This window comes from Notamacropus eugenii, chromosome 4, assembly GCF_028372415.1.
Source record: "Notamacropus eugenii isolate mMacEug1 chromosome 4, mMacEug1.pri_v2, whole genome shotgun sequence".
Lineage (NCBI taxonomy): Eukaryota > Metazoa > Chordata > Mammalia > Diprotodontia > Macropodidae > Notamacropus > Notamacropus eugenii.
In genome coordinates this window covers 36,474,049-36,502,046 of record NC_092875.1, presented here as the reverse complement: position 1 = coordinate 36,502,046, position 27,998 = coordinate 36,474,049, and the positions used below count along the sequence as shown (strand labels likewise).

The following is a 27,998-nucleotide window of genomic DNA, read 5'->3' as shown; positions in this document are numbered from 1 at the left end:
AAATGAGTGAACGGTAACAAAACATTTATATAGCACTTACTATGTGCCAGAGACTTTACAATTATTATCTCGTTTGAGCCTCACAACAACCCTGGGGGTCAGGTGTTATTATTATTCCCATTTTTACAGATGAAGAAACTGAGGCAAATATAGAGGAAGTGACTTGTACAGGGTCACACAGCTAGTAAAATATCTGAGGCTAGATTTGAACTCAGGTATTTCTGACTCAGGGCCCAACGCTCTGCGCACTATGGTGCCACCTAGCTGCCACAATCATTCTAAATGCATAAAATAAAATATATGGGTTACAAAGAAAAAGAATTGTATTGAGAAAGAATCCAAACAAGTTGTGCCCTACAGTCATCTCTTGGATACAAACAGAATAAATAGTCTCTGTAGGACCATTTGGGTTTGGTAGGAGGAAATGGGAAGTCAGGGAAAGGGGTTTAGGGTTGGAGGGGACCCGAGAGATTATTCGTTCCAACACTTGTTTTAGAGAGACACTGATAGCTAGACTGTGTCTAAGGCCACAGAGGGAATGACCTAGGTTGTATTGTTCAGTTTTTTTAGTCTTGCCTGATTCTTTGTGGCCCCATTTGGAGGTTTCATGGCAAGGATACTGGACTGGTTTGCCATTTCCTTCTCCAGCTCATTTTCCAGATGAGGAAACTGAGGCACACAAGGTTAAGTGATTTGTCCAGGGTCACGCAGCTAGGAAGTGTCAGAGGCTAGATTTGAACTCAGGAAGATGAGCCTTCCTGACATCCAGGCCTGATGCTTTGTGCACTATGGCACCACCCACCTGCACCAAATTGTGAACCCAGGTCCCTGATTCCAAACCTGTTCTTTCTATACATCCCCATTGATTGTCTCAGCTTTTGGGGGCCCCATAGGCTTGATCGTCATAACCTGAACCTCTCTGTGTCCCTTTTCTCCCCATCTGAAGTCTCTAGAATTGTTTAGTAATTTTGGGCCAGAAACAGGATGGTTTTATACAAACAGATCAACCCACTGGTTCCTGTCTGGTTTCCAGTATTTGGTTGGAGTGAGGCCCTAGATACTTACTAGCTGGGAGGGAATTGGACCATAGTGGGTTTTATGAACCAACCCTCAGCCATAAAGACTAAAATAACCTTGAGAAATGTATCTGCCAGGGGCTCAGGTACCTCATTGAATTCTCTTTGTACCTTCTTTTCTGAAGTCTTTTTCTTTTATTTGTCTGCCACACATCTGTTTGGAATTTAAGGCTTGGAGAGTGTACGTTGTATTGTGGCATATAATATCAGAAAGGAGATTGGGAAACTTGGTTGGCATCAGGAGACTTGGGTTTGAATCCTCCTTCTGAGGCTATCCATGCAATGGGTAATTTTATTGCTGTTACTGAGTCATTTTAGTGATGTTCAACTCTTCATGACTCCTTTTGGAGTTTTCTTGGCAAAAATACTGGAGTGGTTTGCCATTTCCTTCTCTAGCTCATTTTATAAATTGTATTTTTAAAAAATTTTCCCCAGTTTCATGTAAAGACAATTTTCAACATTCATTTATAAATTTTTTTTGAGTTCCGTATTTTCTGTCTTCCTCCCTTACCTTTCCCTTCCCTGAGACAGTGAGTAATTTGATATAGGTTATATATGTTCAATCATGCAAAACACATTACTATATTAATTCTGTTTTGAAAGAAGACACAGACCCAAAGGAAAAAGTATGAAAAAATATGGAAAGTGAAAAATAACCTGCTTTGATCTGTGTTCAGACCATCAGTTCTTTCTGTGGAGGTGGATGCCATTTTCCATATGTCCTTCAGAATTGTCTTAGATCATTGTACTGCTGAGAAGAGCTAAGTCATTCACAGCTGTTCATCAGTGTTCAATGTTCTCCTGGTTCTGTGCACTTCACTCTGCATCAGTTCATATAAGTCTTCTCAGGTTTTTCTGAAATCTGCCTGCTCATCATTTCTCCTAGTGCAATAATATTCCTTTACAATCATATAACACAGCTTGTTCTCCATCTCATTTTACAGATGAGGACTTAGTTATGGACACATTTCTTTATGTCCGAACCTCAGTTTCCACATCTGTAGAATGGGACAGATAACACATGCTTTACCCACCTCCATGGGCTGTTGGCCTTTGAACTCTATTTCTGAGGAATTCATCTCCTCCCCCTTTGCTTTCCCATCTCCTACTGGACATAAACTTAGAGGATATTTTTTTTGGGGGAATTTCTGGTAGAATAAAGTGAACTCTAGTTGGCCCTGGGGAGTTGGGGGTTGGGAAGGGGAGGACAAGACTGAACTGTAGAATGACCAACTCCCAATTTGTCACTTTCTCTCTTTCCTTACAGTGTTTGAACTGGTCAATCAGGGGTGAGTATTCCAGATCAGGTGCTCTACCAAGGGCCAAGCTCAGGGCTGGGAGAGGGGAGCAGTTACATTGACCTAATTGGATTTTTTTTTTTTTTGGCCAATAAATGTTCAGGCCTGTAATGGAAGTACCAACGGTCAAGCCGCTGACTGAGGACCAGGCCCGATTCTACTTCCAAGATCTGATCAAAGGCATCGAATACTGTAAGCCAGACCTGAACACATCTGGGAAAAGAATAGGGTATTCAGGAGGATGGAGGCACTTCTGGATTTCCTGAATTTCCCTGTGCAGGGAGTATATTCTCTAAGATATGGTCATAAACTACTTCAGTGTCTGCCATGACCAGTTATGGTCAGATTTTGTTGATGCTGAGCTGTGTCTGACTCTCTGTGACTGCATTTGGGATTTTCTTGGCAAAGATGCTGGACAGTTTTGCCATTCCTTCTCATCTCATTTGACAGATGAGGAAACTGAGGCAAACAGGGTTAAGTGACTTGGCCAGGGTCACACAGCTAGCAAGTGTCTTGAAGTTGGATTTGAATTCAGGCCTTCCTGACTCCAGGCCCAGTGCACCGAGTAGTTGCCTCATGAGAACATGCTTGGATTTCCCAGGTCTTACCTCCCCTCTCTGAGTGCCTGTGTTAGTGAAAGCAGTATCATAAAATATGACTTAATCTAATATTTAGTTTTTGGTGAAGTTTTGCTCCCCATTCTGGGCCTTTGGTCTTTAGCAGGAACAAATGAGTCTTGCTTATTTTGAAGGTGGATGAGAGCTCCCTCAGAAATTGTCTCCCCCTCTCTTCAGGACAGGGTTGAAGTTGAGGCATTGGAGGAGAATGGGAAGACAGCAGAGAGCTTGAGCTTTCTACAAGGCATGGCCTTTCAAGCTCCTGGTCAGCCTTCATTACTAAGCTTCCATTATCCCTGAGGGAGCTTGGAGTCTTCCCTGGTACATTTTTTCCATTCTAGAAGGTGGAAAAACCCTGTGTGTAGGTCTTAGGAGATCTGGGTTTGAGTCCAGGCTACCACTACTGGCTGGGTGGCTTTGGGCTTCATCTTAACTTCCTTATCTGGAGAATGGGGCCAATGTCACTGGTGCCCTAGGGTTGCTAGAGTAGGGGAAACCCTCAGTCAGTTCTGGGAGTGTGTGAGCTTTTTTGGTGTTATCCTGGGTCTAACGTGAGCCCCCCTCCCTCCCTCCCCAGTGCACTACCAGAAGATCATCCACCGAGACATCAAGCCTTCCAACCTTCTGGTCGGAGAGGATGGACACATCAAGATTGCCGATTTTGGTGTCAGCAATGAATTCAAGGGCACCGATGCCCTTCTCACCAACACTGTGGGCACACCCGCCTTCATGGCACCTGAAACACTGTCTGAGACCCGGAAGATCTTCTCCGGGAAGGTAGGATGGGCAGGTGGGTGGGGATGGAAGCGTCGCTTTGTCCTGGTACATAGGGGATTCACTGTAAAAAGTTTAGACAGAGAAAGTATTGATTAAGCACTACTGTGTGCTTAGTGCCAGAGATACAAGTACAACCCAGCAAGATGATCCCTGCCCTTGAAGACCTGACATCCTAGTAGAGGAAGACAACATATAAAAGCGAGGAGCTAGAAAAAGGGAGACCAAGGTGGCCTCTTGGTGTGGAGGCAGCTGAGAGATGCTGTGGAGGGTTGGTTTGGGGCAAGATGAAGTGGGAGCTCACCTCACACAGGTAGGTGACTCAGTCCAAGGTTAGGGGGTGTTGAGGGCTAGATGAGAACGATGGCTACAGTGCCATGGCATGGAGATGGTTGGGAAATAGCATGAAAGCCTGCTTCTGGACAAGATAAGGCTAAAGGACACCTGTCAGACCCAGGAGATTCAGGGCAGTAGACAGAGTTTGGGCTTAGAAGCAGGAAGACCTGGGTTAAATCCTTCCTTTGACACTTGCTTGTTGTGTGACCCTGGGTGAGTCAAGTTACCTCTGAACCTGTTTCTTCTCCTATAAAAGGGGGAAATTGATACCTGCAGTGTATCTCTGTTGTTTCAAGGCTAAAAGGAGACTATTTCTACTACAAAGTACTTTGCAAACTTTAAAATCCTTTAAGAATGTCAACTGTTGGGGCTTCCAGGGAGTGCTAGAGTGTGCAGAGTGCTGAACCTAGAGTTAGAAAGACTCATCTTCCTGAGTTCAAATCTGGCCTCAGACACTTCCTTGCTACGTGACCCTGGGCAAGTCACTTGACCCTGATTGCCTTTAAAAAAAGGAATAATGCCAGATGTTTCTGCTGCTGTTTTCATTATCCCCACCCCGCCTGCTGGGGCATCTTCTTCTCTTTTCAGGCTCTGGATGTATGGGCCATGGGAGTGACCCTCTACTGCTTCGTCTTTGGCCAGGTAATTTACTGGTAACATCCTTCCCCCACTTCTTACCTAATCCATCATGGGAGGGAGTGGGGCAGTGCCCCTCTGATCACCAAGCATCATAGAGGAAGGACCTCAAAAGCCATTGAGTTCAATCCCCTCATTTTACAGATGGGGAAACTGAGGCCAAGGGATATGACATGACCTTGCATAGGGTCACCAGGTAGTTAAGTGGAAGAGCCAGAATTTGAACCCAGATCTTCTGACTCAAACTCTAGCATTCATTCATCAGGTTGAGTCTGTGATCCAAGTGAACAAAAACTGTATTGACTCCCTTATAGGCTTCTAGGGGGTGCCATAGTGTCTAAAGTGCTGGACCTAGAGTCAGGAAGACCTGGTGAATTCACACACAGTCTCAGCTATGTCATTCTGGGCAAGTCAGTTAACCTGACTGACTCAGTGTCCTCATCTGTAAAATGAGTTGCCTCCCAGGATTGTTGTGAGGACAAAATGAGATATTTGTGAAGCACTTTGCTGGCTGTAAAGCTGTGGATGCTAGCCAGTAAAATCATCATAATCATTACCATTATTAATTATTCTTGGTCATTGTAGGTTGCCATTTTCAGATTTCTCTATCTAGATCCAAGGATGCGGAAGGATATCTTTTTCCATTTGTATCCTTGACTCCTTATCCAGGGAAGTTTGAGTCTCTGGCAGCAGAGGGCAGCTCTGGGGGCAGCTGATTTCTAAGGAAGGATGGTAGTTTGGAGATAGTGGTGGTCTCTGGATGGAACTCTTGGCAGGGAGAGGGCTGGGAGGACCTTTTCAACACAGAGACTAGATAGAAAGCCTGGTACAAGTTGTCATTTCTAAATCAACATCTATGGCTATCACTACAAGATTCTGTTCTCTAGGAGGCCAGGGAAGTCTGGCTTATTCATCCTTGTCACCTCATGGCTTCTAGCACTGGGCCCCATTCAGAGAGGTGCTCAGTTAATGCCTGTTGGGTAAGTCGATTACCATGAATAATGAGCATGAGAGATAGCCTGGGATAGACTCAAAGTCAGAAAGAACTGAACTCAGATCCTGCCTCTGAGAACTAGCTGGACAAAGTACCGAATCTCTGTGCTCCAGACAGTTCTCTAAGATGAGTGCCTCAGTGAGAAGAAGAGCTCCCCATAAAGTATGAATTATTGATCTGGGCTAAGAAAAATCTTAGGGAGAGTCAATGTCACCTGTTTTTCACCTGATTGAAGGAGGGGGAAAGAAAAAGGGTCTTCTTTTGGCAAAATGGGGAAAACAGGGCACTCAGAAGTCATATGGCAAAGTCACAGTGGGACAAGAGATGATACGTAGCCTTTAGTCACTAATGTCTTCAGTTTCTCCCAAGATTTGGGAGCAGTTTTCTCCTCTGCCCTGGACCTACCTCAGTTTCCCCATCTATGACATAACGAATAATCCTAACCACCCAAACTCAGTGGTGAAAGAATGATCCCTTGGACACAGAGAGTCTTTCATGAATATTTCTAGAGAAACAGATGGGAGCTAGCTAGCTAAGGGTGTGCTGGTAAATGTTTAACAACCAACTTGCTGAGAAGGAATATGTACATGCACAACACACTTTTAAATTTAATCTACATTATTAACATTTTTCATCACTTTCTTGAGTCTAGACAATTAATACAACAATAAATCCAGCCTTGATTTGTAGCATTTGCCAGTTTCCAAGGTGCAAGTGATCACACTGAAAATTTAACAACCAACTCTCTGGAGACCATTTCCAAGGTGCACGTGCTCACATTGAAAATTTAACAATCATCTCTCCAGGGTCCATGTGAGTTGACTTCAGGATATCATTAGAGCCAACTGATTCCTTCCTCATTGACTCTTTTGTCTAGTGTCCATTTATGGATGAACGGATCTTGTCTTTGCATAGTAAGATCAAAAGCCAGGCCCTGGAATTCCCAGACCAGTAAGTACCCCCCAAAACCTCTGCAACATATCCTGTATTTATCTCCTTTTCTTTATTCACAGGGTTACCATGCTAGTTCTGGCTCTTAATGCCTCCATTTCCCATCTCCATACCTTTGCATAGGCTATCCCCCATGCTTGGCATGCCCTCTCTCCTCCCCTGGACTAATAAAGCCCCTTCCTTTAAGATGTCGTTCTGGCACCACCTTCTATATCACACCTTTCCTGGTCTCCCCAAGTACTGATGCTCCCCCAACCACCTTTTATTTATTCTCTTCATATTTGTACTGTATATATTACATCTGCGCTTCTCTCTCCTATTAGAATGTAGGCTTCTTGAGGGTAGAGACTGTTCTAGCCTTTCTTTGGATCCACATTCTTAGCACATAGTAAGTGCTTAATGCTTTTTGATTGACAAATTTTCAGGTTGCACCTCCCCCTCGCCCCAGTAGACTCTAAGCTGTTTGAGGGCAGGCACTGTTCTCAATCATTTGTATTGATATCCCCAGCACCTGGCACAATGCCCAGCACATAGTAGGTGCTTCTAAATGTTTGCTGATTGCTTGATGGACTGTCTTCTCCATCCCAGGCCTGATATTGCTGATGATCTGAAGGACCTGATTGCACGCATGTTGGACAAGAATCCCGAGTCCAGGATCATTGTCCCAGAAATCAAGGTACTGCTGGCCAGGAAAGACACAGGGGGTGCCGGGGAGGGAGTGTGGGCCAAGGCAGCAGGCACATTGTGTGGCTTAGTCTCCGTCCTGTGTGCTTCGACGTGTTTGGCTGAACTCCTCTGGGGCACTAGCCTCTGCTTCCTCTGCCCCAGCCTCAGCTCCACGCTGGCATCAGTCTCCAGACTGATCTGTGTGCCCTCTTCTCCTACCACGTTATGCCATCTTTGGGTCACCCTGAGCCACCATGAGATTGTTGATGGCATAGCCTGATCCCACCTCCCAGCCATGTCCTCATCCCACTGTGACTGTTCATTTGGGAGAGCATTGTTGGCTCTGTTCCAGGGGGAACACCCTGACCTGATGGGCTGACCTGGGCCCTTTACAGGTTGATGCCTCCTTCTTTCCCTGCTGTACAACAGGGAAGCTTCCCAGGGTGCTCTGGGATATGTCTTCACAGCAGCTTCACCAGCCCTGCCAGAGCTCCCAGACACAGCCCTGGGGCCTTTGTCTGGCTAGTTTCAAGCTGCCTGGCCAGGACATCTGGGCAAGGAAAGGGCCTTATCCCTTATGTGGTGACAGTATGTGGAAGCCACTTTGGAACCCCAAATTGTGTTTGAAGGAGGTGTAATGAAATTGAAATGTGGTATGTTATAGAAGGGCAGTCTGGACAGGGAGGTTTAGCACTCCTGGGTTCTCTCTTTCCAGCTTCACTACTGACTGCCTCTGGCCCCTTGGGCCCAGTTATCATCTTCCCTGAGCTTTGGTTTGTGCCCTTCTGTGAAATAGGGAGACAATTCATGGGATCATCATGAGATGATAAATCTCGAGTTCAAAGGGACCTCAGAGTCTAACCTTCTTATTGTACAGATGAGGAAACTGTGGCTCTGAGAAGGATAGTTACTTTCCCAAGGCATCCTGGATCCTAAATATAGAGGCAAGGGGGCAGGCTTAAGAACTCCAGGCTGGAAGCAGGACCAGAGGCAGTAATAATTCTCATGTGTTGTCAGCCTAGCAAGATTTAAAATTGTTTTTTCCGAATGGATCTGGAGATAAGCCCGAGGTGTCTGTGATTCTATGTCCTCCTTTCCCTCCCTTCTATATTTCCTTCTGATTCTGTCTACCCTGCTTCCTGCCACCATCCATCTGCCTGGCTGACCCACCTGCCTGCATGTCTGCCCAGGGGGGCTCTCCTCTCTCTGGCCTTCTCCCCGCATGCTCCTTCTGTCCAGCTGGCAGGTCATTCATGTTGCTTTCCGTCCTCCCGGAGGTGCGCCCCGCCCCTCACCCCTCCTGTTATTCATTGAAGCTGCACCCGTGGGTCACCAGGCATGGGGCGGAGCCGCTGCCAACGGAGGATGAGAACTGCACGTTGGTGGAAGTGACGGAAGAGGAGGTGGAGAACTCTGTCAAACACATCCCCAGCCTGGCGACCGTGGTAAGGCAGATAGAGCCCACTGAGGCAGAGAGAGAAAGGCAGGAGCCACTGGCCTAGGGAAAGCCTTCGAGAGGCATCAGGGAGCAGGGGGGGGCTTAGCTTCCTGGCTAATGAAGACCTAAGGGGACCCCCTTTTGTCTTGGATCCCCAACTTCTGCTTCAGTAAGATTGGAAACAGATGCCAACTTTGGGAAATCCTGAATTTCATATTTGGAGTAGTTGGAGATGGGTAGGGGGAAGAAGGAGATGGGTTGTTGAACTGGAGAGATTTTGAGAGAGCCACAGACCACTTAGAGGGAGAGGCTGACATGGTCAAATCTCAAAATAGCCTTCATTGGGTTAAGTGGGATAATATAAAGCTTGCTGAATAGGTTTCTACTATCTGGCAGAGAGCCTAGGGCTTTCAGTTGCCGATAGGGACTGAATCTGCCATTTCACTGATAGAAGGAACTCCCAAATGAGGAAACTGCCTTCACCAGTGCAGGTTGGCACCTTTTCTGTAACTTAGAGATTTGCCTGGCCAAATGACTTGCTTAGGGTCACACAGCCAGGATAGAGCAGAGGGACTTGAATCCAGATCTCCCTGGCTCCAAGGGCACTTTAATTACTATGTTGCCTCTTTCTTGAAAAAATCTGGACAGATCTCCGTGCCTGTACCAGCAGATGTGACTCTCAATCTACTGGGTCTGCTATAAGGTTGCTCTAAGGCTGCTTAATGCCCTTATACCCTGGAGTTCAGGCTTATTCCAGAAAGGGGGAGGGGCCCAGGCCCCCTGCCCTGCCTTCTCAGGACGGTGAGCCAGCACCACAGATGTGAGCTCTCCCTCCAGCTGGTTGGAGAAGGTGCCATATGGATAGACAGGTTCTGTCCCAGCTCCCTGCTGTGGGGTTGCCAGAAACGTGCCAATCTGCCCATCAGATTCCTGACTTTCACTTGCGGGGTTCCCAGTGAGGTAATAAGGATGGCTTGTCACACCAGATGAGAGATCTGACTGACGTGTACGAGGGCATTAAGGTCAGTCTTGACATGGCCTCTATAGGCTTCCTAAGATTTGCCATGCTCAGCTTGGAGGAACTGCCCTGGTCAGGAGGAGGAGGATGAATCCTAGACTTCCACTCGCTCAGCTCTGCACCTGCCCGACCCCACCCTTGCCTCCTCACACACTCACTCTGTATCTCTCATTTCCCCCCCCAGCCTTCGATTCTCCTGGGCCTGAAATTCATGAACATCCTTCTCTTTTCTATAGGGTCTCTGCATGTCAATCACAACTTCAAACCTAATCACCTTTTCACTCTTCTCTGTCTCCCCTGGGTAGTGTCTCTCCTTCACCTGGTGGTGTGGGCCTGCTCACTCTGGGCCCCGAGTGCCATCTATCAAGGTTCTTCAGTTTGTGGCTGTGGGCACAAGCCCAGCCTGGAGAAGGAGAGGCATCGACTGTGGAGTCTTTCAGTTCTGACCAAAAGAGAATCCTGTGGCTTTGAACTGCCCTGGGGAAGGCAGCTGGGCCTGAGCTCTCAGCCCCTGGGGCTGGAGGGCGATAGCCTTTGAAGGGGTCTGCTCCCCATTTCCCAGGCAGTAGTGCTCGAAGATCCCCTAAAAGTGTTTAGGGGCATCCAAAAGGCACTAGCCCAGCCGGACATGCCTCGGGATAGCTCAGGGAGGAGGGGACAGGTTCAGACTGTGCTGTAAGAAAATCACTTGAAGGATCTGGGGATATTTAGCCTGGAGAAGATGGCTTTTGAATGGGAGAAATGGGGAATATGACCTCTGTCTTCAGTTATTGGAAGTGCTACCACTTGGAAGAAGAGAAGGATATATTTTCCTTCTTGACCCCAGAGAGTGGAATTGGGAACAACAGAGGGAGGTTAAACAGAAACAGATTTAGGTTTGATGTCAGGAACATGTTCTAGCAGTTTAGTTAAAAACCAAAAACGGAAACCTGTAATGGATTCCCCCAGGGGACTGTGAGAACTTAGAGGCACAGTGGTTAGCTCATTGGTTTTAAAGTCAGGAAGACTTGAATTCAAATTCTTCCTCCAACATTTACTGGCTGTGTAATCCTGGGCTCAAGTCATTTAATCTTTATCTGCCTCAGTTTCCTTATCAATAAAATGGTGATAAGAATAACTCTAATCTCCCAGGGTTGTTCTGAGGATTAAAGGAGATACATTATGTAAATTGCTTTGCAAACCTTAAATTGGTATATAATAGTGGTTTCCCCCTCACTGGAAGTTCATAGGATTCTAGCTCTAGCTCATCAGTCAGGGAAATTAAGGACTGCCCCAGGTGGAGGCAGAATCTTTGCCCAGAGGCAAGTGCTGCAGAGAACATTTCTGTTCAAGTATTTGAATGACCCCCAAGATACCTTCCATCTCTGAGATTTCATGAGTCCAGAGAGGCCAGATCTGCCAGGACCTTTGTTGACATTCCAAGACTTTGTTGAAGTCTTAAATTCTCTACCAGAAAGATCTCTATGTAACAGGCTAGGCCTTTGCTCCTCAGCTCTCTCAATATGGACAGTTACCTGTCCTTGGTCCTGATACCATATGCCTTCTCCATCTGTCTTTCTTCAATGTGCAAAAAGCATTGAGTCAAATAACATTCAAGGACTGGCTTACTATAGGTAAGGCCCTATGCTCAGCTGTACAAATACAAGGAAAGGCAAAAAGATAGTGCCTGCTCTCAAGGAATTCTCCTTCTAGTGGCTGAGAAAACATATCTATAGGTATGTACAAGATACATACAGAATAGATCGAAAATAATAAAAGGGAAGAAAGTAGTAGCTGGAGGCCTAGGAAAGGCCTCCTGTAGGACAAATAGCACAGTCTTGGCTGGTCTGAGTTTGTCTATAACTCCTAGGCTACCTGGAGAGAATTAATCCATAAAACAAACATTGAATGAGCTCCTGATATAAAGAAGGCACCAAGGGAATGCAGGGATGTCTAAGATTGTTAATTTTTAAATTTTATTTTTACATTTTTAAAAATTAAAAATGCTAAACTTGAAATTTAAAAGATTTAATTTTTTTAATTAAAAAATCAGATTGTAGATTGCAGCACACAGCTGGGAAGGGGATCTGTATTTGTGATGACAGATTCCAGATTTTAAAAGATTTTGATGTGCTAGACTAAAAGGTCTCACTGAAAGAGAATAAATGTAAATTTCGTCATGTAGATCCAAACCATTAGGCCTGGCAGTTAATAGGGGACCATCAGGTCAATGTAAATTGATAGTGTGGTACAGCAGCTAAAAAAGCTGATAATCAATTGGATGCTTTAATATTACTGGAATCCAGAAGAAAGGAGATGATGATCCTGCTGGACTCAGAGCTGGGCAGGCTCCCTCTAGACTCTTCTAGTCCATTAGGACACTGCCTTTTGGGATGGACATTTACACACTGGAGGATGTCCCAGGGAGGAAGGCCAGAGTGAGGAGGGATGTTGAAACAAAGTGATAGATCACAGCTAGAAGAATTGGGGATGCTTGGTTTTGAGGAAACTCAGGTAGAAGCCTTTCAAATTGAAAATTCAGATATATTCTTAGTGGGGTGAGGGGGAGGTACCAGTAAAAGGTGGATTTCAGGTTTATATGAGTTGTATAATTTTTGACCATAATAACTCATGGCTCCTGAGGGGTAAGAGGGTCTCAATCTGCATCAGTGAAGGTGCCCCTCCCCCCTAACATTGACAAAATCATGAATCCTTGACAAAGTTTGCTGACTTGGGTGGTTTAGAGTCATAGATTTAGAGCTGGGAGGGATCTAAGAGGTCATTGAATCCAGACTTCTCATATTATGGATGAGGAAACAAGCTCAGAGAGGTTGTTTCTTTACCCAGAGTCACACAGCTAGTAAAGGTCTGAGGTGAGACTTGAATCCATGTCTTCTACAAGTTCAGGACTTTCTATCCACTATTTACACTGCCTCTCATAGCACAAAGAGACAATAGAAGTAGGGGACTGACTTACAAGGCTGTTGTTATGGAACAGCCAAGGTAAGAGGAATGAGAGCCAGGTCCAGGAAGTCCTTGCAAAGAAAGAGATCAAGCAACAAGCATTTATTAGGCACCTACTATTTGCCAAACATCATGCTGGAAATGAAGGGCATTTTGCAAGAAGGATTGGTGGGTCTTGGTAATTGAGTGCTGTCTGCTAGGTCCCTGCTTGGATCCCTCTCAGACAGGAGCAGGGGCTCTTGCCCCATGGGCTCTGATCAGATTGGATCCCTTGGGACTTAGAGTGGCTGCTGACATGGTGAGGAGGCCCCAGGAGGCCAGGGGATGGAGGGTGGAAGGAGAAGGTGTGGTGCCTGAGTGGTCATTAACATACTCTTCTCTGTTCCCCAGATCCTTGTGAAGACCATGATCCGTAAACGATCTTTTGGGAACCCTTTTGAGGGTAGCCGACGGGAAGAACGTTCCTTGTCTGCCCCTGGAAACTTGCTCATGTGAGTGCTCCCTCCTTCCCTTCCTCCCTCTCTGTCTCTGTCTCTCTCTCTCTGTCTTTCTGTCTCTGTCTCTGTCTCCTCTCTCCTTTCTCCTCTCTCTCTCCTCTCTCTCCTCCTCTCTCTTTCCTCTCTGTGTCTCTCTTTGTGTCTCTCTGTCTTCTCTATCTGTCTGTGTCTCTCTGTCCCTCTCCTGTCTCTCTCTTCTCTGTCTCTGTCCTCTCCTCTCTCTCTCTCTCTCTCATCTCTCTCTCCCTCCTCTCTCTCTGTCCCTCTCTCTTCTCTCTGCCTTGCTCCTCTCCTCTCTCTCTTTCTCTCTCTCCCTCCTCTCTCTGTCTCCTCTCTCCCCCTCTCTCTGTCTCTTTCTCTCCTCTCTGTGTGTCTGCATGTGTGTCTCTCTCCTCTCTCTCTCCCCTCCCTCTCTCTCCTCTCTCCCTTCTCTTCTCCCTCTCTCTGTCTCTCCTCTCTCTTTCTCTCCTTTTTCTCTGTCTCTCTCTCCCTCTTCTCTCTGTCTCTGTCTTTGTCTCTATGTCTCTGTCTGTCTCTCTGTCTCTGTGTCTCTCTTTCTCTCCCCCCCTCCCTCCTTCCCACTTTCATAGGGGCCTGGGAGCCTTGAAGGAGAAGGCCTCTGGCTTCATTTGTCATCTTTGGGCAGGAATCCTCTCTGGGCATGGGAGCATCTTTCTCACAATCAGGAGTAAGTTGCATGGCCCTTCACTGTGAAATGAGAAGAAAGTATTTGTGCCTCACTTTTGATAAGATGACATGTAGGAGCCCCATTAACCTCAGGGGAGGAAGTAGGAATGCAAAGCAGTATGGTGTAGTGGGTAGAGTGTTGGAAGTCAGAAAGTCCTGGGTTTAAATCCTACCTCAGCTCCTTTTTGGCTGTGTGACTCTGTTTAAGTTATTTAAGCTTTTAGCCTCAGTTTCCTTAACTGTAAAATGAGAAGGTTGGACTCAGTGGCCACTAAGGACCTTTTTCACTCAAAATCCATGAACCCCACTCTGTTGTATATAATACCCAGTGACTCTTCTTGATAGATGAAGCTAATAGTGACCAGCCTGGGCCATACTGTGAATGAAAGAATTTGGTCCCATTCCACCTGCCCCTTCTTCCTCTATCCCTTTCTTGGTTTCCAGACTATGCTCCCTTCCTGTGGGGCCTCGCTCTCAGTTAATCCTCACTAAAAGGCATTAACTGAAGACAATATGTAACCCTTGGGGGGGGGGGGCTCTTGACAAAGAAAAAGTCTTTAGAAACCAAAAGAATGAATCTTAGATGGTAGAATTTTAGACTTAGTTGTACACTATAGAGTAGGAGGAAATCTAGGCAGCAGGTGGCACATACAGTGTCCAGACAGCTAGACCTGGAGTTAGGAGGACCTGAGTTTGAGTGTATGTGAGCCTGGGCAAATCACTTAACTTCTATTTGACTCAGTTTCCTCATCTGTAAAATGAGGATAAAAATAACAACTACCTTACATGGTTGTTGGGAGGACCAAGTGAGATAACTGATATAAATTGCTTTGCAAACCTACATAAACCTTTTCCCAAGGAAGGGCCTCCCTGGGGCCCCTCAGTCCATGACAGGGAAACAGCAGTCCAGCACTGGCTGTCTTGGAGGCATGTTCATTTATTCAACAACAATTTATTAAACACCTACTATGTGTCAGGAACCCCACTAGGCACTGGTTATACAAAGATAAAATAAGACAACCTCCACAATTTATTCCCATTATACTCCTCCTAAAGCCTCCATCTGATCTGAGAAGAGAAGGGATAGGCTCAAGGGCACATGTAGTAGGGTTGGCCTTGGCAAAGACAAGGACCATCTCCATGATCACAGACTAGAGTGAAGGAGGAGATGAGAGATGGTATCAGGGGAATGGGAGGTGAGGAGGAAGGGACAAGTGGATAAAGAGATTAAAAATTAAGCAGATAAAAGAGGCTTGAAGGGGCAGGCTCCCAGAAGAGATGAGAACAGTGGGATTCTAGGCCTGGGTAGAGTGGTTGACCTTGACAAAGAAAACCATATTTTCCTCTAGGACTCAGGCAGATAAGCAAAGATTCAAGGGTAATGTTGAGTGGACTTGAGAATTGGGAAGGACATGGATCTCCTGATGGATGCCATTAACTTTCCCAGTAAAATATGAGGCAGATCCTCTGTGGAAAAAAATTGGTGAGAGAATGACTTAGGTGGCTTGAGGGGAAAAAGAAAATGTGTAGAGCAGCTAAGGTGAGGAGCATTGAATGAATGAATGGATGAATGAAAAAAAACGCATTTTAAAGTCTTAATATGTTTCAGACACTCCGCTAACACATTGTTTAACACAAGCAAGAAAGATAATCTCTGTTGTCAGAGAATCTACATTCTAAAGGGGAATATGTAGGGCAAAGGGGGCCAGAGAGGAGTGGGGTGAATCAAGGGAGGAATGACTTGGCGAGAGACCTAGGACAGAAGGGGTAAATGGTCACCCATTAGAGCCGAGGCTCACAGGAGTGGAAATCCAAATTCTGGGTGGAAAAGGAGGAAGGGGAGGAGGGAAGGGGCATTGCAGACAGCATGAGGGGCTCGCAGTGTTGAGGGCCCAGCTGAGATTGGACAATACAAACTGATAGCACCCCCCCAGTTTGATTCTGTGCCTTTCTCTAATATCATTCAGCAACAAGTGAATAGGGACAGAAGAGGTGGATGATGGGAGTGGCGAAGGGAGGGAATTTTGCAAAGCATGAGTGGTGATAGGAAAAGAGGGAGTGCAGGGGATCTGAGAAGAGAGGAGGGTCAAGTTGAACTGATGAACAAAAGGGTCCTGACTGAGAAGGAAAGAAAGTGAAGCCAAACCAAGGACGATGATTTGGGAGAACACTAAAGGATGGTGAGACTTCTGGTCACAGTTTGGGTTTTTTTAAAAAAGAGGAAGATGAAGAAGAGGCTGATTAAGGCACATGAAGTAGGAGAATAGTGGATTATGGGAGGTCAGAGAAACGTCAGTAGTAGAACTCTTGAGGCTGATAACAGGTTGAAGAGGATGTCCATCCATGTGACTGAGGTAGTGGAGGAAGGTCTCGGTCATTGGTGTTGGGAGGCCTGGGCATTTGAGGGAGGGGGATGGCACCAAGTATATTGAAGTCTCCAAGTATGCTGCCAAGGTTAGGGTAGAGAGGAAGACAGTGAGCCAGAAAGGGAACTCTTGAGAAGAAGGAAGACTCTTGGCCACCAGGATCTAGAGAAGGTCACATATCTGTTTTGAACAAAGCTCAAGGGATGAGCAGGATCCAAAGTATAGCATCCAGAAAAGGACCTGGAAATGACAATGGGAAGTAAGGAGCTATCTCCTCCCACCTGGGACCTGAGTGTTTGGGCTGGGGAAGGATCTTCTAAAATTCTCCTGGGTCCTTTCTCATGTCCCTTTTCCTTCCCCTTTCCCCTGATTCCAGAAAAAAACAAACAGGGGGATGTGAGCCTTTCCTGGAGTCCAAGGTAAAACCAGCTCTACCTGCCTGCCTGCCTGCCCGCCCGCCTAGGCCTCTGTCTGCCTGTGCATCCCTGGGGCACGGGGATGGCTGTTGAGCACGTGGGGGGCAGGGGGCCTGCACACTCCCTCCACACTCAGAGTATCTGGGCAGCCAGGAGAGCTGAGGCACTAACCCAGGACCTCCAGCTAAGGAGTGTTGGTGGAGAAGGAAACCAGGGGCAAGGAGATGGTAGGGTGTCCCTGCAAGGATCCACTTGGCACTGGGTATGAGGGTGCTTTGGAGGGTACCAGGTGCCTTCTCACAAAGTTGACTGAGGGGCTGGGACCACCCTGGGCTCAGTGCATGCGGTCCTGGGACCTGCTGCTGCATGGAACTGGAGGGGAGGGCATCCAGGGATCTGAGAAACCCTCCTGAGGCTAAGTGGCCTGGCATCACCCAGCAACTGTGCACGGGGATCAACATACAATTTGGCTGCTGCTGGGGGACTGGAGATGAGCCCCTAGAGACAGAGGGGAGGGTGGAGAGGCAACAACTCCTAAAGGAGGAGGCCCCTCCCCCTCAGAGTTCCTGCAGCTGCTGTCACATCTGGTTGGTAATGGGAACTTCAGTCTGTAGGATCTTCTTCCCTTCCCACTCCCCAGTCCCTTAGGCCAATATTATTCCACTACTCATTCTCTGAAGGTCATTAAAAAAAAAGACCATGTGGAGGGATTTACAGCCATGGGAAATGGGGTTCCTGAAATTATTTCAGAGGAAATAACTTTTTTTTTCCAATTAGCAACCATCTATTTTTCTCTCTTCCACCTCTCTGCCCCTAACTGAAAAACAAAAACCCTTATGACAAATATTCATAGTCTAGCAAAACAAATTTCTACATTGGCTGTGTCTAAAAATGTTTCTCTGACTGCTTCCTGGGTCCATTCACCTCTCTGTCGTGTGTAGCACGTTACAGCATCAGACCTCTGGAATCCTGGGTGGACTGGTCATTGTGTTGCTTAGAGTTCTAAAGTCTTTCAAAGTCTTGTCTTCACATTCTTGTTATTGTGTGAATAGCTCTGGTTCTGCTTACTTCCCTCTGCATCAGTTCATGAAAGTCTTCCCAGGCTTCTCTGAGACCATCCCTTTTTGTCTTTTCTTATCACACAATAGCATTCCATTGCATTCTTCTGTTATATCTTGTTCAGTCAGTTTCCAATTGATGGGCAGTCCCACAATTTCCAGTTTTTTGCCACCACAATAAAAGAGCTCCTATATATTTTGTACATATTGTGAAAAATTTATTTGCCTCATGCTGTCCCTAAGTGTGGTGGGAAAGAACATGGAATTTGGAATCAGAGGGTCTTGGTTCAAATCATAGTTCTTCTACTTATTACCTATGTGACCCTGGACATGTCTCCATCCCCTCTCTGGGCCTCACTTTGCTCATCTGTAAAAGAGGGACGTTAGACTAGATGATTGCTGTTCTCTTAAATAAATTTCCAGCTCTAACCTCTATGATGTCAAGTCAGTCTCTAAAATGCATTTTCCCCACCCTGAGCTATTCCCAGATCTATAGTTAGAGAAATGAGAATATTATTGGAATTAGTAACTTTGCTTTTGTGTCTGTCTTTAGCTCAATTCGATGATCTTTTATTAAGCATTTACTAAGGGCAAGGAGCTGGCCCTGCATACTACAGTCTGGTGGATTAAAAGGGCATGAAAAATAAAAATAAATGTCAGGGCACCTAGATGGTGTAGTACACCAGGCCTGGAGTCAGGAAGATCTGAGTTCGAATTTGGCCTCAGACACTTAGTTGCTATGTGACTCTGGGCAAGTCACTTAAATCTGTTTGCCTCAGTTTCCACAGCTGTCAAAGGAATAAGAGAAGAAATGGCAAACCACTCCAGTGTCTTTACCAAGAAAACTGTCTGGACAAGGTCTGTGAGGTCATGTAGAGTCAGACACGATTGCATGTCTGAACAACAACAGAACGAGTATGATGAGAATCTGAGGAGCCCAGGGCTGTGGGAGCCTTTCTCCCATTGAAGGAAAGAGATGCTAATTCCAGTTTTTCTCGAGTTCAATGCTCCTTTGCAATTCTAGGCCATAGCTAGTCTCTGGAACCATAATAACCTGCCTTGTCTTCTTGGGGATGTTGCTTCTCAGGGATACAAGGTGGTTTTGAGTGGTCCATTTGGGCTCTAGTAATCAAGAGGACTATTGCTTTAGGAAGGGACCTCAGAGGTTCCCCAGTCCAAACCTTTCCTTTTGTGAGTAGTAGAAAGAGAGCCAGATTTAGAACTAAGATTCAAATCCTAGTTCACAAGATCATAGATTTAGAGTTAGAAGGAACATTAGATGCCATCCAATCTAACCCCTTCATTTTACAGATGAGGAAACTGACGCAGAGATTAAGAGGCTCAAGGTCACATGGCTAATAAGTGTCTAAGGCAGTATTTGACCCCAGGTCTCTCTGACTCCAAGTTTAGTGCCTCATCCACTTATACCATGCTGCCTCTCAGTTCTGTCACTTATTACCTGTGTGAATTTGGTCATCAGTTAAACTTTCTGGGCCTCAGTTTCACTCTCTGTAAAATAGGAGGTTGGGTAAGACCTCTGAAGTTCTTTCTAGCTGTTTCTATGATCAAAGTCATTTCAAATCAACCAATAGACATTTATTAAGCTCCTACTATGTGCTAGGAACTGTATGTGCTAAAAATTCTGGGGATACAAAAGAAGCAAAAGGTAGTCCTTACCCTCAAAGAGTTTACAATTTAATGAGGAGACCACGAGCAAATACATACATACAAAGCCAAAATAAATGGGAAATAATTAACAGAAGAAAGGCATTAGAATTTAGAGGGGTTAGGGAAGACTTCCTGGAAGAGATGGGATTTTAGCTGCATCTTAAAGGAAGCCAATAGTTGGAGTGAAGGAGGAAGAGTGTTCCAGGAATGGGGGACAGCTGGAGAGAATGCCTAGAGCTGAGAGATGGAGGGTCTGGTTCTTGGAATAGCCAGGAGGCTGGTGTCATTGGGTCAAAGAGCATGTTTGAGAAGTAAGGGACCAGGGGAGGAGGGACTTTGACTGCCAAATAAGGAATTTTGTATTTGCCCCTGAAGGCAATAGGGTGTCATCTTCCTGATGTTATGGACCTCTTCAAGAAGGAAGGATAAGCCACAGCCACGATTGGAAGGCAACAGGGAACCATTAAAATTTACTGAGTGGGTGGGCAACAAGATCAGGTCTGTGTTTTAAGAAAATCACTTTAGTGGCAGAATGGAGATGAATTGGAGTGGGGAGGGACTTGAGGCCACAGACCCACTGTAGAAATCGTCCAGACATTAAGTGAGGAGTGCCTGTACCAGAGGGGTGGCAATGTTTGAGTAAGGAAGGGGGCAGAGGTGGACTGACAGGCCTTGGCATCTGATTGGATATGGGGAGTGAGGGATAGTGAGGAATCCAGATTGACTTGCAGGCTGTGAGCCTTCGGCTTTGGGAGGTTGGTGTTGCACTCTGTAGTTATAGAGATGGTAAGAGGAAGGATTGTGGTTGTATTTGTCCTTTGTTGTCCTGGAGGACCATGACATCGGGGAGATGATGACATGACTTGCAACTGACTTTGATTTAAATGAGGCAAGGCTATGCAAAGTCCCCAGCCTCCCTTTTTTCTCTGGGAGCCAGCTGGGTCCAGTGGCCAGATGTCAGTCAGGACCAGTAGGCATGCAGTGGGAGACCTTGGCCCTTTGGGGAAAGATGGACATAGTGAGTTTAAGATGTCTACTGGTCATCCAGTTGGAGTTGTCTGAGAGGCAGGGGGAGAGATGAGATTGAAGGGTGGACAGTGACAGAAACAAACCTTGTCATTTAACCAAGGACGAATTGATAATAAGTACCAGAGGTAGGATTCAGCTTCAGGTGCTCCCACCCCAATGCTGCACTCTTCACACCATGACTCTCCATTTGGCTTCTTTGTCCCCATTCCTATCATCCAGTCAGGAGTCATTTCTGTTCCGTCCAACCACCAAGTCTGCCCTTTGCCCTCTGCTGGAGACAGGAGAGGGAGGCCTGCTTACAAGCCCACTGAGGGGATGGGTGCTGCCCCTGTGCTCCAGACTGGACGGGTCTGAGTGGCAGCTTCCGTGGTACGCTGCTGCGGGGAGAAGGACGCCCAATTGACCACTGCTTTTCTGTGTTTCAAGCAGGAAGCAGGGCAGCGAAGACAACCTCAGGTGCACCGATCTGCCGCATGTCGGGGAGGAGGAGGTGGTCTGGTGAAAACGGCTGCCCTGGTGGAAGCGCGGGCCCCTGACCGCCTGATGGATAACGGGCACCAGCCGCTGCCTCCACCAGGAGAAGCGGCGATGGAGCCTGAGTAACGTCAGCTGGGCACATCCACTGACCGGCCTGCTCGCAGCCAACACGCACTGTCTCCATAGCCGCATGTCCTACCGAAACTGACCACTTGTGTAAAGCGTTGCCCGTCATCTCTGGTTGTTTCTTTTCCGTTGTTGTTTTAAGGGGTGGGGGGCGGGGGGAGGCATGCATGGCATCTACTCTGGGACTCGGACGTTGACCTTCAGCAGGCAGGAGGGCCCAGAGAAAGGCCCAACCTGACATTGTAGGTGAGGGGAGGAATGGATGAGGCGACTCGTTGGAGAAAAAGTTTTGATGCCAAATATTTCAAATTGTGTCAAATGCGATGTTTTCGCAAAGCTGTTGGAGGAAACACCAAAGGTGGATGACCCCAGGGATGCCACCACCTGGGAAACCCAAAGGGCGCCGGGCTTCGGGCACAGTCTGAGTAGCCCACATGAGTCTCATTCATCCCAAGGACTTTTATGTTGTTTGCCTTCGCCTCCCTCCCTCACTGGTGAAGGATAAACCTTATTTTTTGGGGGGAAATCCCCCTAGACTTTTGGACATATGAATACTTTAGTCAGGAAAAACAAATTTCTGAAAGGGCTTCAAGTTCTGCATAAGTGGCTTAGTCCGGGTCGGGGGGAAGGAGGGGGGAGCAGGAGCAGCAGGGCTGGGGAGGCGTGGTCCCCCAGGGATGGGGGAAGGGGGGGCTCAATCTGTTGCTTTTAGTCAACTTTTAAAGGGCAACAGTGAGAGTGCATTTCTGAAATAGATTATGGAGCTAATAGGTTTATTACTATTAACTTTAAAATTCAGGGTGAAATCCAACACTTCCATGTACATTACATGGCTTAAGATTTTTAATTATTTGAATAGTTAGAATTTAGAGTTCAAAAATTATCTAGACATCAGCTTAGTGGTTTTCAAAAAAGCGCTCTCTTCAGAGCTTCCGACAGGGGATGGGGGCTTTTAGAACTGCGGGGACGGGAGTCTCCCTCTCCAGCATCTTCGCTCCTACACCCGGGAGGCTGCTTGTGTCTTGTTTCCACCTTCTATAATAGCGGCTATATAGCTGGTGAGTTACCACAGCTCACTTCTTGGGGGAGAGGGGCTGTGTAGGAAGTTTCTTCTCAGCAGCCATGCAAACTGCTGTGAAACCTCAACAGGAAGCCACGGGGTCCCTTGTGGTCTACTCCTGGAGGAGATTGTACCTACCTGGAACAGTCCCCAGGTGACAGGTGAGATAGGTCTCTACTGTCGCGTTCAGATGTTCTTCCTGGTGTCGGGGAAATCAGGATAATTTCCTTTTTCTCTTCTCAGCAAGAGCATGACTATGCATTCTTTTTTAGCTTGGAATCTGCTTCCTGCCAGAGACAGGTTGGTCCCATCTGAAGCCCCAAAGGAAGGGGAATTAGCAAGGTTCCACCTTTGTTTCTTGGCTTCAAAGCACACCTTTCTTATACATTTTGAGAGTTTGATCGATGGAGTCGTTCAGATGCCTGAGGCCACTTTCTTGAGGATACTTTTCCCTCAATAGCCACAGAAACAGGCTGGGCCTGGTGCCCTCCTCACCTCCTCACCCTCCTGGGTTTGGGGATCCATCCCTTTTCCCTTGAGTACTGCTTAGGCAGACTTTCTGGATGTCCAGAGATAAGGTCAGGGAAGTCAAGGGCTGAGTCAGACTGTTTGCCATTCTGACATCCAACCATTAACTCTATTTCCTGATCATCCTTGACCACAGAATACTTTGTCCTCTAGCACATTTTAAAATTTATGACAAATCCCTGCACAAATCTGAGATCCACCCCCTGTTGTTGGTAAGTGGTTAGCTCATGATAAGCACCTTTTGGAAATGATGACTGTTAACCTTATCCTTAGTCCTAGTGTGTGTGAGATGGCCAAGCAGTACATAGACATTGTGTCGAATCTCCCTTCTGTTTACACCACTGCATGGGGCAGTGCTGTGACTTTGCACAGTTTTAGGGGCCTGGGCCTCACTGCAGTTTCTGATGTCTGTGCTGCAGGTCAGCCAAAGATCAGGGATTTAGAGCTAAAAGGGACCTTAGAGGTCATCCAGTCCAACTCCCTCCCCCTTCTTTTACAGATGAGGAAACTGAGGCCAGAGGTCATACAGATGGTAGGTTGGCAGGGACAAGATTAGACCCAGAACCTGTGACTTTAGATTCCTCACTATCCAGGTCAACCCCGCACCAAGGGGTTTTCATGGACACCACAGGCAGGAGGCACTCGAGGGTCACAACCTTTTTTTGGCACAAACTCTGTGGAGTTCAAGTCCTTAAAAAAAAAGAAATTAAGCACATTTATTAGGGAAGATGGAGTGACTACTGAGCACATTGAGCTTTTTTAAATGTCCAAACAGCAACTGAGTAAATACAGGTATGGAAAAAAAGGGTACTTAGCCTTTTTTGCTCCCTGCTTTGAAGGGGGACAGAAGGGGAACCTAGGTTCGAATCCTGGTTCTGTCCTGTATGGCCTGTGTAATAACTTTGGGTCATCACCTCTCTGGACCTCAGTTCCCTCATGTGTAAAATGGGGGGGGACAAGGCCCCTTTCCAGCTCCTAAATCAGTGATCCCAGAGCCTATTTTCATCACTCTGCCAACCTTCTGTCTTTGAGGTCAGAGTTTGGTGGAGGCAGCTTGTGTATATGTGAGTGGGGGTGGGGGGTAGGGAGGATGGGATTAAGGAGCCTCCAGGTTGGCATCAGAGGCTAGAAGCTCTGGCTGCTTCATGCTCTTTTCTCTTCCTCTCTTCACTTTTCCTTTGAGTGGCAATGTGTGGGCCATGCAGATCCCCAGTATTAGAATATGAGGTGGGACTCTCCTCTCCCAAGGTTAGGATTACCCCTCTCTATTTTTCAGCAGCTGTGAGCTTAGAGTTCCTTTAAATGTTAAAGAGCTGTGATCTTTATGGGTCTCCAGATGTTGGCGTGGAAAAAGAAGGATGTTGATTCTGTCTTTGGTTTCATCTTCTCTAAGGTTCATGGGATTCGACAGGTTTTGAGAGACTGCTGCTACATTTTGGATTCTGTGGTTTATTTAATGCCCGATGCTTGTGTTCCTTCCTAGTCCTTTTCACTATGCATTTTTCCTTTTATCAGGTGTACAAAGTTAAATACTGTGTATTTATCACTTAAATTACATGAACTTTGCTGTTTTTCCACAGATGTTGACGCTTCTCTGTAAACTTGAATAAACAGATAGAGAAACGGTCTTGTTCTTTGATGGGATTATTATAACCTCTTCTCGAGTCCAATCCCCTCCTTCAGTGTTTTCAGGTTTTGTTTATGTTATCGTAGCTGCCTCGTGTCCTCCTGGTTTCCGCTTACTTCCGCATCAGTTCATATAAAACTTCCCATGCTTTTCTGAATTCTTCATATTCGTGGAGACAATCAATAAATGAACAAGCTGCTATTAAGTCAGGTGCTCTGTTAAATTTGGGGATACCAGGACAGGCAAAAACAGCCCCCTCCCTTAAGAAGCTTATATTCTAATGCAAGAATATACAGATTTATAGCCATTCCCCTTTTAATTCAACAAGTACCTACTGTGGGATGGGGAGAATCAGTCTGAAAAGATAGGTTGGAGCTAGAATGCCAAGGGCTTAAGTGCCAAACAGAAGAATTGGTATTTGATCACAGAACCCAAAGGAGGAGCCATTGAAGCTTCTTAGTAGAGGTGTCCATGGGCAGAGCCATTCCTTAGAAATTTCTATGTGATGATTTTGTGGAGATGACTAGTTAGTTAGCTGTGGAGATGGCAGTTAGGCTGAAGTAATTAAGAGATGTGAGAGGAGGGATGGAACTAGGGAGTTCAAGCACTATGTGAGTGGAGAGAGGAGAGTGAAGCAAGACATCTGGAGATAGAATTTGATAAGACTTGGCAACTGAAAAGGGAAGGGAAATACTGGGCATTTCTCAACATACAGGGCAGAGTTGGGAATATCTGTGAACCATAGTGACTAGAAGGAGGAGGAGTGATACTCTCAACAAAAATAGGGACAGTAGGGAGAGAAATGGGTTTTGAGAGAAAGGTGAGCTCAGTTTTGGAAATGAGTTTAAGAAACTCACAGGCAGCTTAGTGGATAGAGCACCAGGCCTGGGGTCTGGAAGACTCATCTTCCTGAGTTCAAATCCAGCCTCAGACACTTACTAGTTGTGTGATGCTGGGCAAGTTACTTCACCCTGTTTGCCTCAGTTTCCTCATCTGGAAAATGAGTTGGAGAAGGAAATGGAAAACCACTCCACTATCTCTGCCAAGAAAACACAAAATGGGGTCATAAAGAGTCGAACATGACTGAAATGACTGACCAACTGACATCAGGAGCATGGAATTTCCAGGTCTAGCATGTCATATATTTATTTAGTGCCTATTAAGGACCCAGAGTCAGACCCAAAGTTCAAATATGACCTGATTCAGTTCCCTCATCTGTAAAATGGGAGCAGTAGTAGCACCTACTGCCCAGGGTTGTGAGGATCAGACAACAGACATTTGTAAAGTGTTCGGGAGACCTAAAAGTGATATATATATGCTAACCATCACAAGCAAACATATCTGCAAACATGCTACATACGGGATACACTGGGGATTATGGGGAGCTACTCAAATTAAGAGAGTTTGGGATGGGTATCCTGTAGGAGGTAAGATATTATCTGGGACTTGATGGAAGCCAGGGAAGCCAGGAGGTAAGTATGAGGAGAGGCAGCATTCCAGGCATGTGAGAGAGTCAGAGAAAAAGCCTGGAGGTGGTGTGTCTTGTGCAAGGAACAGTCAGGAGGCCAGTGTCACTGGATTGAAGACTATGGCAGGGAGTAAGGTGTAAGAAGAATGGAAAGGTGAAAAGCTTAGGGAGGGCTTTCAAAGCCAAATAGAAGACTTTACATTCCATTTTAGGGGCACTAGGGAGCCATGGCAGTTTATTGAAAAGGGGTGATGGTGGTGCTGATGACATGGTCAGGTTTTAGGAGGATCACTTTGGCAGTTGAGTGGACACATGAGGGAGGCTGACCATAATCCAGGCATGATGTTCGAGGCCTCCACCAGGGTGGCAGCAATGTCAGAGGAGATAAGTCATGCATGCAGTAGTTGATGTGGGACTGGAATTTTAAAAAGGATGAAGGCTGGAATCATCTACATAAAATCATTTTTAAAATTATCTTTAAAATAAAATTTTAATTTAAATAAAATTCAAGGGATAGTAGTTAAGTGAATAGAACTTTGTGCCTGAAATCAGTAAGACCTGAATTCAGATCCCACTTCAGACACTGACTGAGTTGTGTGATCCTAGGCAAGTCACTTAACTTCAGTCTACTTCAGTTTTCTTAACTGTAAGGTGGCCATCGCTAATTGTCTTGACCTATGTCTTGCCACTGGGCTCTGATGACTCTGGAAGACAGAGTGACTTTTTGAAGGTCTGCCTCACTCAAGTCTAATTCACTTGCAAGTCAAGACATCACCCTCCTGATGTTATCGGTCCTCTTCGAGAATGAAGGATGAACATCTATAAAATGGGAATAATGATAGTGCCTACCTCCCAGTGTTGTGATGAGGACCAAATGAAATATTTGTAAAACTCTTTGTAAACTTTAAAGAACTCTATATGTGCTAGCTATTATTATAATGATAACTGAGCCCATCAGAATTGATGAGATCACCCTGGGTTGATGTGTGTCCTCTGTTCTCGAAGAGCACCTTGACATTAGGGTGCTGATGCCATGACACGCAAATGAATTGGATTTAAGTGAGGGAGAGTTGAAGGCCTTCAAGGCCCTGGGACGAGAAGTGGGACATAAATAGTCCAGGAAAAGAGACTAAGAAAGAACAGTCAGACAGGCAGAAGAACCAGGAGAGGAAAGTGCCATGAAAACTCAGGGAAGCAAGTACCCAGAATGAGAGGGCGATTCATAGCACTGAGCTACAGAGAAGTCCAGAAGGGTGGGATTGACCAAGTGTGGTTGAGTTTTCCATCTCTTTCCTAATGATGTGCTTAGAAGAGTGGAAACATAGTTTACGTGCTTTCTGCGGCTCGTCATTTTGCTCACGCCAGCCAAGGGCTTCATCTCTCTTCTAACTGCTTCGGATTTATTTTTAATTGGGCCAGTGATTTCATGAGTGTAGGAAAATTCCAGTGAAGACATTCCCTCTGCTTGTGTTATTCCGACAATGGGTCTACAATTTAGGTGCACTGAGAGGTTGTGAATTGTCCAGGATCTCACTGAGGGATGCCTTGAATCCAGGTCTCCTGACTCCCAAGTTGGTTCAGCCACAATGCTTGACCTGCTCCATACATCCTGGATCAAAGAGGAATGCTCTGTTTGACCCTAGTGGGTCTCTTCCTACCTTCCAAGTTTCCTTAGACTCCCTTGCCTACCCCATGATCCACTGACTTTGGCCTATTTGCCACATCTCACACCACAAGACACCCCATCCATCTCCTGAGTGAGATGCCAAGTCTTCTGCATTATTCCTTCGGATCCAGGGACGTAGGCTTCCTTACTTTTCCTCATGCATGACACAACATGCCTTGTACTGGCTGTCTCCCATGCCTGGATTGTTCACTCTCTTCCTGTTAGCTTCCTGGGCTTCTGGGGTCACATAGGTAGTAAGCGACAGAGATAGAATCTGACTCAACCAAAATCCTACCTCCTGCAGGCCTTTTCAGCCTCCCTTCCAATCCTCTTCTCAGGCAATGATAATGCCTTCTGTCTAGCATCTGTATATGGGAGGTAATCTCAGCTATACCAGGATACTAAAGCTTAAAATTATACTAAAAAGAGAGCAGAACCAGAATATACAGTAACAGCAATATTGGGGCAGCTAGGTAGTAGCAGTGGATAGAGTGTTGGCAAGGAGTCAGGAAGACGAGTTCAAATCCAGCCTCAGACACTCACTAACTGTGTGATCTCAGGCAAGTCACTTTACCCTG

General features: G+C 46.2%; 1 protein-coding gene across 6 annotated transcripts in view; it reads left to right on the top strand.

The window, feature by feature from the left end:
- The window catches only part of CAMKK2 (calcium/calmodulin dependent protein kinase kinase 2), a 61,266-nt gene extending 36,980 nt beyond the window's left edge, over positions 1–24,286 (top strand). The window contains exons 8-17 of one of the 6 annotated variants that reach the window (XM_072600510.1): positions 2,344–2,365; positions 2,478–2,566; positions 3,569–3,768; positions 4,690–4,743; positions 6,609–6,682; positions 7,271–7,358; positions 8,665–8,793; positions 13,138–13,238; positions 16,674–16,716; positions 20,895–24,286. In XM_072600510.1, the coding sequence (XP_072456611.1) occupies positions 2,344–2,365; positions 2,478–2,566; positions 3,569–3,768; positions 4,690–4,743; positions 6,609–6,682; positions 7,271–7,358; positions 8,665–8,793; positions 13,138–13,238; positions 16,674–16,716; positions 20,895–21,071 (977 nt within the window). In that variant the 3' untranslated portion in view covers positions 21,072–24,286. The remainder of the gene's footprint in view (positions 1–2,343; positions 2,366–2,477; positions 2,567–3,568; positions 3,769–4,689; positions 4,744–6,608; positions 6,683–7,270; positions 7,359–8,664; positions 8,794–13,137; positions 13,239–16,673; positions 16,717–20,894) is intronic. The other 5 variants (XM_072600504.1, XM_072600505.1, XM_072600507.1 and 2 more) reach the window with 5 other exon arrangements.
- Positions 24,287–27,998: the final 3,712 nt, after the last annotated feature.